The sequence below is a fragment of the Falco biarmicus genome, chromosome 5 (assembly GCF_023638135.1).
Source record: "Falco biarmicus isolate bFalBia1 chromosome 5, bFalBia1.pri, whole genome shotgun sequence".
Classification (NCBI taxonomy): domain Eukaryota; kingdom Metazoa; phylum Chordata; class Aves; order Falconiformes; family Falconidae; genus Falco; species Falco biarmicus.
In genome coordinates this window covers 21,778,128-21,787,948 of record NC_079292.1, presented here as the reverse complement: position 1 = coordinate 21,787,948, position 9,821 = coordinate 21,778,128, and the positions used below count along the sequence as shown (strand labels likewise).

At 53.9% G+C, this 9,821-nt stretch overlaps 2 protein-coding genes across 2 annotated transcripts; both read right to left on the bottom strand.

Annotated features, from left to right (window-relative positions):
• Positions 1 to 836: 836 nt before the first annotated feature.
• Positions 837 to 3,906, bottom strand: LOC130150096 (carboxypeptidase A1-like). The gene is made up of 11 exons (XM_056340677.1): positions 3,755 to 3,906; positions 3,458 to 3,539; positions 3,080 to 3,214; positions 2,892 to 2,993; positions 2,672 to 2,773; positions 2,487 to 2,588; positions 2,235 to 2,345; positions 2,032 to 2,122; positions 1,461 to 1,660; positions 1,244 to 1,328; positions 837 to 1,098 (listed from the first exon to the last, which is right to left on the bottom strand). The coding sequence occupies exons 1-11, from the start codon at positions 3,817 to 3,819 to the stop codon at positions 911 to 913; spliced, it is 1,263 nt and encodes a 420-aa protein (XP_056196652.1). The 5' UTR covers positions 3,820 to 3,906; the 3' UTR covers positions 837 to 910.
• Positions 3,907 to 4,286: 380 nt separating this feature from the next.
• On the bottom strand, positions 4,287 to 9,126 carry LOC130150136 (carboxypeptidase A1-like). The gene is made up of 11 exons (XM_056340774.1): positions 8,975 to 9,126; positions 8,168 to 8,249; positions 7,282 to 7,416; positions 7,034 to 7,132; positions 6,417 to 6,518; positions 6,241 to 6,342; positions 5,994 to 6,104; positions 5,678 to 5,768; positions 5,339 to 5,538; positions 4,937 to 5,021; positions 4,287 to 4,851 (listed from the first exon to the last, which is right to left on the bottom strand). The coding sequence occupies exons 1-11, from the start codon at positions 9,109 to 9,111 to the stop codon at positions 4,664 to 4,666; spliced, it is 1,332 nt and encodes a 443-aa protein (XP_056196749.1). The 5' UTR covers positions 9,112 to 9,126; the 3' UTR covers positions 4,287 to 4,663.
• Positions 9,127 to 9,821: the final 695 nt, after the last annotated feature.

The window sequence follows — 9,821 nt, the reverse complement described above, 5'->3', positions numbered from 1 at the left end:
GTCATTGTGTTGGCTTAAAGTCCTGATTTTGCTATCCAGCTGTAGGAGACAGATCCAAAATCCCTGGCTGCTCTGGGCTGACATGAAAACTTCCTTCTGAAAGGGGCAGGCAAAAGTAGTCCTAGCTGTTTGAGATCCTCCAAGTCCAGGGCATCAGAGGAAGAACTGAATGTACTCTCTCATCCTCTTGATGGATTTGTGTGGTTTTTGTACTCTTGACTTGGTGTTGTTCAGAGGATGGGGTCAGAGTCTGTGGGGTCTGGGAGTTTTAATTATTTAATTTAATAAAAAGCAAGTGCCACCATATGGTTGAGTTCTTCTTTTCTGTTGGAGCTTTGCAAGCTAACGGAGAGCATGGGGCAGTGCCTGCAGAAGCTGGGAGGTCCCCTCCCCTAGGGATTGCAGAGGGTGAGGAGGGACCTTCCTACCAGTGCTGCAAGGTGATGTTCAACCACAGAAACGCACAGAATAAATGGTGCTAACCCCATTGCCTCGCGTCTCGGAGCTGCCCTGGCCCCTGAGAGGGCCGGGGAAGGTGGGCACCCCTCCTGCCAGCACAGCTGCGGTGTCTGAGGTCTCTGCTTGCCTGCTGGGTGTCAAACTAAACCTCTTCCCCTTCCATCATCTGCCAGAGCACAGGGAAAACAAGCACCTTCCTTTCTTTTGTGTCCCACTATTTTCATGTCCTTTTAACCCCCTTTTCGGGCTGCTGGGCCAGCGTGTGCTGTTTGTGTTGGCCGCTGCCGCATGCACCCGCAGGAGTGCTGAGTCAGTCTCTGAAAAGGCTTTTCAATGTTACTTGGAAAAGGGGAGAACAATGAAAGGCATTTCTCATCCTTCTTTAAATTTATTTATTGCATTCTTCCACCCTCTCCAGCTAATTCAGCTGCCACTCGGCCTCCAATCCCGGTTAGTAGAGATGGTCCCGCGTGTACAGCATGATGGTCTTCAGCGCCAGCCACGTCTCCTGCGCAGTTGGGACAATCTGCTTGGCGGGGAGCAGGAATCCGTAGCGCCCCGTGTCCCGCAGCTCAAAGGTGAAGGAGTACTTGATGCCCTGATTGTATGTCCAGTCGACAGTTGATCCACTCGCTTGGTCTGAGTGGGGAAACAACAGGTGGGATGCAAAACATTAGTCGCTCTGCATCATACAGGTATTTCATGGGATGTTTTGTCTAAGACAAGGTGAGAGTGATGATGTTGGTTTAAATCGGGGGAACCACCGTGGCCCCCTATTACTTACAGATGGTGGTGAAGATGCTGCCATACTTGTAGTTAGTGCCATACAGAGAAGACAGAGCTGTGACTGCCTTCTCAGAGATCTGGTGCTGGGAATACACAGAAAGGAGAAAAATGAGCGGAAGAAGGGAAAAGCCTGCAGGAGAGATTTTTCACCTGTGCCACAGGCAAAAAGGATATCAAAGCTCAATAGGCTTGGCCTGGGGCAGCAGCAGCCCTACCAGTTCCTTCTGGTCAGGCACTGGGGTTCTGGTGTAGCCATAGGGGTAGAGCAGGAGCTGGGAGTAGCTGTGGATGGAAATGAAAGCCTTGATGTTCCCATGGTTCTTCACAAAGTCCACGATGGCCTTCACCTCGGGCTCCGAGTTGGCGTAGGGTCCGTGGTACGTCTCTGAGCAAGGGTTTCTGCTGGCCCCAGGCCCTGTGGAGAAGAGGACAGTGAAAACACAGTGTGGGTGTTTGGGGGCAGTTGGGTGGCTCAGAGAGTCACAAGGGCAAAGAGCCTTTTCCATTTCCAAGGCCAAGAGCTTTTCCCACCCCTCAGCTGCTTGGTGGCCAGTGAGGAACACTCTTGGAGCTCCTCCTAGATATTTGTATGATGACTTTTATTTATTGTCCCCACTGTGCTGGTCACTAAGGGACATCAAAGCCCTGGTGGAGCCCAAACCCTTGCCTCTGCCACAGAGAGCCAATCCCATCCCTCCCCCAGGGGACATGAGTGAATCTTTCTGAGCCAGAAATGGCCTTGGAGCCTCCGTGTGGAGGGTGGGAACCTGCCGCAGGTTCTCTGACCTCCAAAACCTGCGTCCCAGTTGCGGTTGGGGTCCACACCGATGCAAACGGAGCCTGATTGCTTGGACCTGGTCTTGCGCCACATGCGATTCTGGAAGAGCAGAGCCATCTCAGCTGGTGCCCAGGGTTGGAGCTCCGACCCTGCCCCCCAGCCCCATCCAGCATGGCTGTAGGAGGTGCAGAGAGGAAAGCTGGGGTGGTACCTGGGTTTGGGTGAAGGCAAAGCCATCTGGGTTGGTGACAATCTCCAGGAAGATGTCCATCTGGTCCAGGATGGAGGCCAGACCTTCATCATTCTCATGATCCACGACAATCTAGAAAGGATGATGGTTCGGGGCTCCCTGGTGCTGCTGGAGCACTTTCTTCTCTGTGGGTTCAGCCACCTGGCATCCACAGTGGCTGCAGGACCTTGTGGCCCTTTGGGGACATAAGACATGTCTGAGAGGTGCCCGTACCTTCTTGGCAAACCAGACTCCGCTGGCCTGTGTCACCCATTCACGAGAGTGGATGCCAGTGTCGATCCAGACGGCCGGGCGGTTCGTACCCCCTTTGCTGAACTGGAAGAGCAGAATGGGGGGGGTTGGCTTTGTCCCTGGCCTCACTCCCCCCTCCAGTCACCCCACATACCCCAAATCCTCACCTTGAGCACATAGAGTGGGCGGTTCTCTGTCGACCGTCCAATCTCGACCTTGCTGACCAGGTTGGGGTTTTCGGCCACCAGCAGGTCCATGAAGGTGTAGATCTGGGGAAGAGGGATGGGGGGGTCATTCCCAGCTCACCCCTTGAAGCAAAGGACTTTGCAAGAGCAATTACAGGATGTGATTTTCCCCCCAAATGCCCCAAATCTTGTGCTTTCTCACCTCGTCCAGGGTATGGTAGGTGGCATAGTCAAAGGTATTGGTGGAGAGTGGCAGCTGGCGGCGGCTACGAAGCAACTCTGTCTGCTCGTTGTCCACCAGCGCCTGGGGGACACAAGGCAGGATGAGACATAGTCCCCCGCTGCACCGAGACCCTGTGTCTCACCCACCTCCCCTCTACCACTGCTGACCTGCACGTCCTCGATCATGATGGAGTAGGAGACGCCGTTGGCTTCCAGGTGGGCTTTGAAGGACTGCAGGCTGGGGAAGGGCACACGGACATCAACCGGGTACCCAGGGCCACGGGGTTCCAGCCAGAAATCCAGCTGGAGCAGGAGAAAGTGAGGTGAGGGGGTCGGATCTGGCCTCAGGCTGCCCCTGCTGCACCATCCTGTCTTGCTTTTCACAAAGTGGTCCCCATCATCCCACATCCAGCCCCTCCTCCAGCGCCATCATCCCTCATCTAGGCCCCCCAGCCCTGCTCTACAGTGTGGCTTAGGGGGTGCAAACCAAGGGACACAGGCTGGAGGGGTCTCCCCAAAAGCCACCCCCACCGTTGCATCCGGTACCTGCAGCTCCTCAAGGTCCTGCAGCTCCTGTACCACCTGCAGCTCCTCATCGCTGGTGGCGGTGATGCGCAGCACCTGGTGCCTGTGGGGTCAGGGGGTGTTGCAGGAGGTGGGGCCAAGCTCTGGGTCCCTGGCGTCCAGGCTAATCCCCACCTCATCCATCCCCCCACCCTGGGGATTTTCACTGAGGCTCTTCCCAGGGGTGTCTGTGCCCCCTCAGGACTGAACCAGCTCCTTCTTCCCCAGCTGGTGCTACTGCCCCCATCCCAGCCACACCCCACTGGACGGACTGCCTACCCAACAAAAGTCTCGGTGCTGGTGGCTGCTGCCACCAGGGCAGCCAACAGCACAAGGACCTTCATCGTCAGCTGAAAGAGCCCGTCCTGTGTCCTGATGGGACCTTGGGGCCTCTTAAATCCTATCGGGATGGTGGCCCCCAGCCCAGCCCCTCCAGCTGTCCCCTTTCCCAGGGCCGTGGGAAGGCTCTGGCTGGCACCAGCCAAGGTCAGACACTGCAGCCCTGCCGTACCCCCATCCACTGCACTCCGGGTCCCGGACAAACCTGTCCCAGGAACTGGCCAGGACTGTTGGTGAGTCACCTACTGGCAGGGCGAGAAGCAGGGAGGTGCCAAAATCCCACCGCCCACAGTGCTGGCTGTGGCTCAGAGCTGCGAGGAGGAAAAGGATAAATTTGGGTCGAGAAAGTGCAAGATGCAGATTTTTTTTGCACAGGGAACTCGGTGAGCTGGTACCTAAGCTGTGGCTGTGGTGGTGGGGGCAAGGGAAATTGTTTTAAAGTTTGGCACGGGACAGAGGTCAGAGTGGGTGATGGTCCTCCCAGGTGGCAAAAATAAAACAACAAATGCCTGAAAGCACTTCACACCCAGCGATGGCCCTGAGGGTGCCTGGTGTCCCTCCCCACAGCCCCCAGGGGTGGACGATGGAGCAATGCTACCCAAAACCCCATACATCTGGGTTTGGTTGCCCAAAACCCACACATCTCCTCCCAGGTCCTTCAGGGCTGTTGGCTCCAAAGGATAGGAACTTGTAGGGCCAAAGCCACAAGGTGGGAAATAAACACCTGCAGGGATAGGAATCCTTTTTCACTGGTTTTCTGAAGTCTAGCATGAAAAGTCACCAGCCTTAAATCATAGAATCTCCTGGATTATTTATTGAGATGAGAGAATGCCGTGGGAGGTGCTGGGTTCAGTATGGATGCTCCAGGACATAGACCATGATGTCCAGCAGCGCTGGCCAGGTCTCAGTAGCGGTGGGGATGATCTGGCTGCTGGGCAGGAGGAAGCCATAGCGTCCTGTGTCCCTCAGCTCGAACGAGAAGGAATATTTCACCCCATTGTCGTAGGCCCAGTCGACGGTGGTGCCATCTGCCAGATCTACAAGGAGAGAAGCGCAGACATGATCCCAATGCTGAGCATTTGTGGTAGACACAGTGCTGTGGGATGAGGAAGGGACACTTACAGATGGTGTCCACAATGCTGCCGTACGTGTATTTTGTCCCATACAGGACAGCCAAGTCATTCACCGCCTTTTTAGCCAGTTCATTCTGCAACGAAGAGCCCCAAAGTGGTGAGACCTAGTGGACCAAGACCTTGGGGCAGCAGGAACCCCAGGGCCATGGGATCTAGAGCCCAGCATTGTTTCCCACCCCTTCTGCTCTTTCTTTTCCCCAAACACCCTTAGTTTTTGATAGGTGGGAGATATGTCTTGCAATCACCCTCCCTCCAAGAACCAGATGATGGGCTTCAAAGTGCAGGTTGCATCTAACAGGAGGAGCAGGGAGGGTCCTGGGATGATCTGACCTGACTTCTCTAGCAAGGCTGGTGCTTACAGCCCCATGTTTACATTTTGGGGTCAGCTCACCAGTTCTTGGTGGTTGGGCACAGGCTCTGTCTTGTAGCCATAGGGGAAGAGCAGCATCTGGGAGTAGCTGTGGATGGAGATGACTGATTTCATATTCCCGTGGCTGTGGATGAAGTCTACAATAGCTTTCACTTCTCTCTCAGAGTGGGCATAGGGACCACGGTAGATGTCAGAGCAGGGGTTGCTGCTGGAGCCGGAGCCTGGGGCATGGCAGAGGAGGCACCATACAGAGAGACAGCCCTGGGGAAGGGTTTCCAGCCCCCAGGTTTCTCCCCTTTAGCAGGAAGCTTTGAGGCACATATGATGCCTTGCATGGGGACCTGCTGTCCTGCCTCTCACCTCCAAAGCCAGCATCCCAGTTTCGGTTGGGGTCCACTCCAACGCAGTGGGAGCTGGCATTGATGGACCTTGTCTTGCGCCACATGCGGTTCTAAGAGCAGATGGGGGTGAGACCATCACAGGGATGTAGATCGCATGACCTTGGGGGACAGATGAAGCCCTCTTGCCCAAGCATCTCTGGGGATGGGAGGAAACCACCACCAACAACTCACCATCCCACATGGGAAGGAACATCCCTCCCCACCCAAAAATTACATTCAGCCAAAGCTGCTGGAGACAAGTGCTGGGACAAGTCCCACAGTGTCCCTGCACTCACGGAGCTGTGGGTGAAGGCAAAGCCATCGGGGTTGGTGATGATCTCAAAGAAGATGTCCATGCTGTCCAGGATGGCAGTGACAGAGGGGTCCTGGCCATACTCCTCAGCGATCTGCACAGGGAGGGGACTGGGAGCTGCATCGGTGCCCCTCAGGGATAAGGGAAGCGACCAAGCGGCTCAGCAGGGAGGTGTTAAAGAAGGGCTGGGGTAAGAATTGGGGTTCCATGTCCCAAGAGCATGTGGTTACCTTGTTGGCCGTCCAGATGCCAGTGGCTTGGGTGACCCATTCCCGCGAGTGGATGCCCGTATCCAGCCAGATGGCCGGCCTATTCGATCCCCCAGTGCTGAACTGTACAGAGAGGGGGGATTTCAGCCCCGTGCCCTTCCAGGGCTGGGCAAGGTGAGGGTGCCCCTGGTACCCACCTTCAACACATACAGGGGTCTGTTCTCATAGCTCTGCCCGATCTGGATCTTGCTAACAAGGCTGGGATGACCGTCCACCAGCATGTCTATCCAGTCATAGATCTGAAAGGAGATGCTGCTGGGTCATGAGGCTCACCTTGGCTTTCTTTTTGGTTTTTAGGGTATCCAGCACCACATGCAACATGTAGAGCTTCCCTGGAGAAGCCCTGGTGCTTCCCTGGAGAAAACCAGGTGCTTGGACCTCTGTGTGAGCAGGGAGATGCACATTGCAAAGGCTTTTGCAAAAGCAGAATCAGTGTGGGGAGTGGAAAGCTCTGAGATCCCCCAACAGCATCACAGCCTCCATCAGCCACCCACAGAGCTCCAACTACAAACTTTGACCCCCAAAATGAAGTTGAAGATGTCTTCCAGTGAGGCAGGGAGATACCAGGAAAGGCCATGCTGCACATGGAGGGATGACCGGTCTCCCAGCTCAGTGAAACCTCCACCCAAGGAGGAGAGATATGTCCTGGGTGGGTCTCACCTGCCACCACAAATGTCACTACACAGATGCAACCATGACACAGGCTGAGTGTGACCCCAGCAAGACAAAGCGAATGCTCTGCAGAGCAAAGTACCTCGTCTATTGTGTGGTAGGAGGCAAAATCAAATGTTTTGGTGCTTCTCCCTATCCTTCTAGACTTCATCATAGTTTTTTTTTCCTCATCCAATAATTCCTGTTTAGGAGGGAGAAAAAGAAAATCAAACAGGCTGAAAGGAGGAGGGGATTGGGGTTTTCTTCAACTTCCTCATGCTTTCCAACTTTTGGATCTTCTCTTGGGACTGAACTACAAGAGTTTGTCCCATTCCCCACCACAGCCCTTACCTGCACGTCCTTGATCATGATGCTGTAGGAAATGCTGTTGGACTCCAGGAAGATTTTGACTGCTTGGAGGCTGGGGAAGGGCACCCGCAGGTCAGCTGGGCGGCCAGGGCTGGTGGGGTGACGCCAGAAGTCAACCTGATGTGGAGGAGAGAGCTCAGCCCCATCCTGTGCTGGTGCTCATCCGTTGAGCTTCCAGCACCAAAAGGGGTCTCAGAAGAGTTTCCCATGAAGGTTCAAAAAAGTTTTTTGGACAAATTTTGGGGCACATGTAGGTACCAGGATGGGTCAGGGTCCCTTTGCCTTACTCAATGGATCTTCTACAGAAACACCTTTCAGCCTAAGTTGTTTGTTGACTGCAAACGTCCCTTTGACTGATGAGTATTTGTGATTTGAGCAGACATGGCGAGACACCAGGATCATTGTGTGCTGGTTCTGCTCTTTAATTCAATAGATGTATCTCCTAACATCGGTTTTGCAGTGCAGATGCTGTTTCCTGCCACCCCTCCCCCATCTCTCTCCTGCTGCTCCCACTGCTTAAATTTTTTGCTGGTATTCACCCTGCAAAGCATCTAGGGCAAACACAAAGGGAACAGAGTTACATCGTAATTCAAGCCAAAAAAAATAAATAGCAATGACATTTTAGACTTGAATACTCAGCCTGGGTACGATGATGTTGCAGTGACTGGGGTGTTCCCGCTTCACACAAAACAGGACAGCTGAGCTCAAGGTGCCCTGAGCTAAGTATTATATTTATATAGTTATAAATTATACATATCCAAAATGGGAAGGAATACTGGATGTGAGGTCAAAAGAAGGATGGAGCCCTGGACATCACCAGGGTCTCTGTTTTACACAGGGGGATGCTCAGGGCCCCATCGGAGCTCACCTGTAGCTCTGCCTGCTCACCCAGCACCCTGAGCAGGGTGATCTGCTCCTCGTTGCTGGCTGTGATGCGGAGGACCTGGTCCCTGCAGGGAGGTAGAGGCATCAGCACATGTGGGAGGGATCACAGGATGGGGATGGGGGTGGGGGTGGGAAGGAGCTGAGCTTCCAGCACTGCCAGGGCCCCATCACAGCTGGGTGGAGGCTGTGGAAGGTCTACACTGGCTTGGTGGGTTGGAAAGCACATCAGTTGTTGGAGGTTTGATGTCAAGAATGAAAAATGCAGGTTCAGGACAGTCGTGATGGGAAAAAAATCAAGTGCCAGAGAGCCCAAATCAGTCTTCACCCTTCCTTCGATCACAGGAGCTCCAAAACATTAGGAAATAACTAAGTCATCAATATGTTCTGTCTATATCCATCTACATGTTAGATATTTCCTAATGTATCTCCCACTCCAGCCTGGCTGGGCTCCCTCAGGGACAGGTAAGCCCCTCCTGAGAAGGAATGTTCTCCTTCTCTGGCAGCAAGGCTTCCCCATCTTGGGCCAGTCCTTCCCCTGGTAAAGCTCAGGATGATGCTCTTGGGATTTAGCATCCCCCAATTTCTACCTGTTACATGCTCAAAACCTCCCCCCAAAGCTGGACACATCTTTCCCAGTGTCCCCATGGAAAAAGCTGCTGGCTTTCCCTCCTTTGGGATGTCACTCTTCTTCTTGAACCCAAAGGACAGCAGACAGGGCCAGGCATCTCTCACCTCGGTCCCTCTCCCCAACCAGGGTGCCCCACCACCCCTTGTTTCTGGCAGGACTTACCCCACGAAAAGCTGCTCGCTGCAGGTGGCTGTTACAAAGGTCGCAAAGACCAGGAGGATCTTCATGGTGAGTGGATGCAGACAAGCCCCAGCCCCCAAGGGAGCATACAGCTCCCCTGTACAGTGCTCTGGGGGCATTCGTGGACCTTCTCAGCAAGGTCACATCTGCTGTCCCTGGGGAGCCAGCATCGACAAACAGATTAGCCAGGAACAGCTCCTGGGAGCCCAAATGTTTGCTTTATTTGGCAAAGTCAATAAAAGAGCAGCCAAATTAGGGAGGATCTGATAACGCCTTCCTGGCGTTTGGGTCCTGCTGCGAACGGAACGGCGAGGGAGGGTGCGTGCCCTTGCACCCAGCTTGGTGCGAGTGGCTGTCATGGTCACAGTCACCACCCAACCCAGGGGCATGGGATGGTGCCAGTTTATGATTAATTACTTATATGCACGCATATATAGACACAAAAAATTTAAAATATATCAGTCAAATTATTACCAGTGATGCCATTTATCAAACCGCTCCCAGGAGTGAGGCCAAGTGACGATGGATGCAGTCTCGCCTCAAAGATGAAGGGTGGCCCAGGGCCAGGTGTTCCCACAAGGGTCCAAGGGGCTGCACAGGGACATTCACCTGGAGGTAATGCTCAGAGAGAGAGAAAGAGGGGCTTGTTTTGGGGTAGAAAGCGAGTTATTTTTGTCTTCAGCATAGACACATGAGTGGGCAGGACAGCAGCTCCTGGAGCAGCTGTTGCTGACTTCTGCTGTCTGAGGAGGTCAGTTTGTTATAGTGGTTTCTTTGTTCCACAGGTTATACCAGTGTCTTTGTTCCACAGGTTATAGCAGTGTCTTTG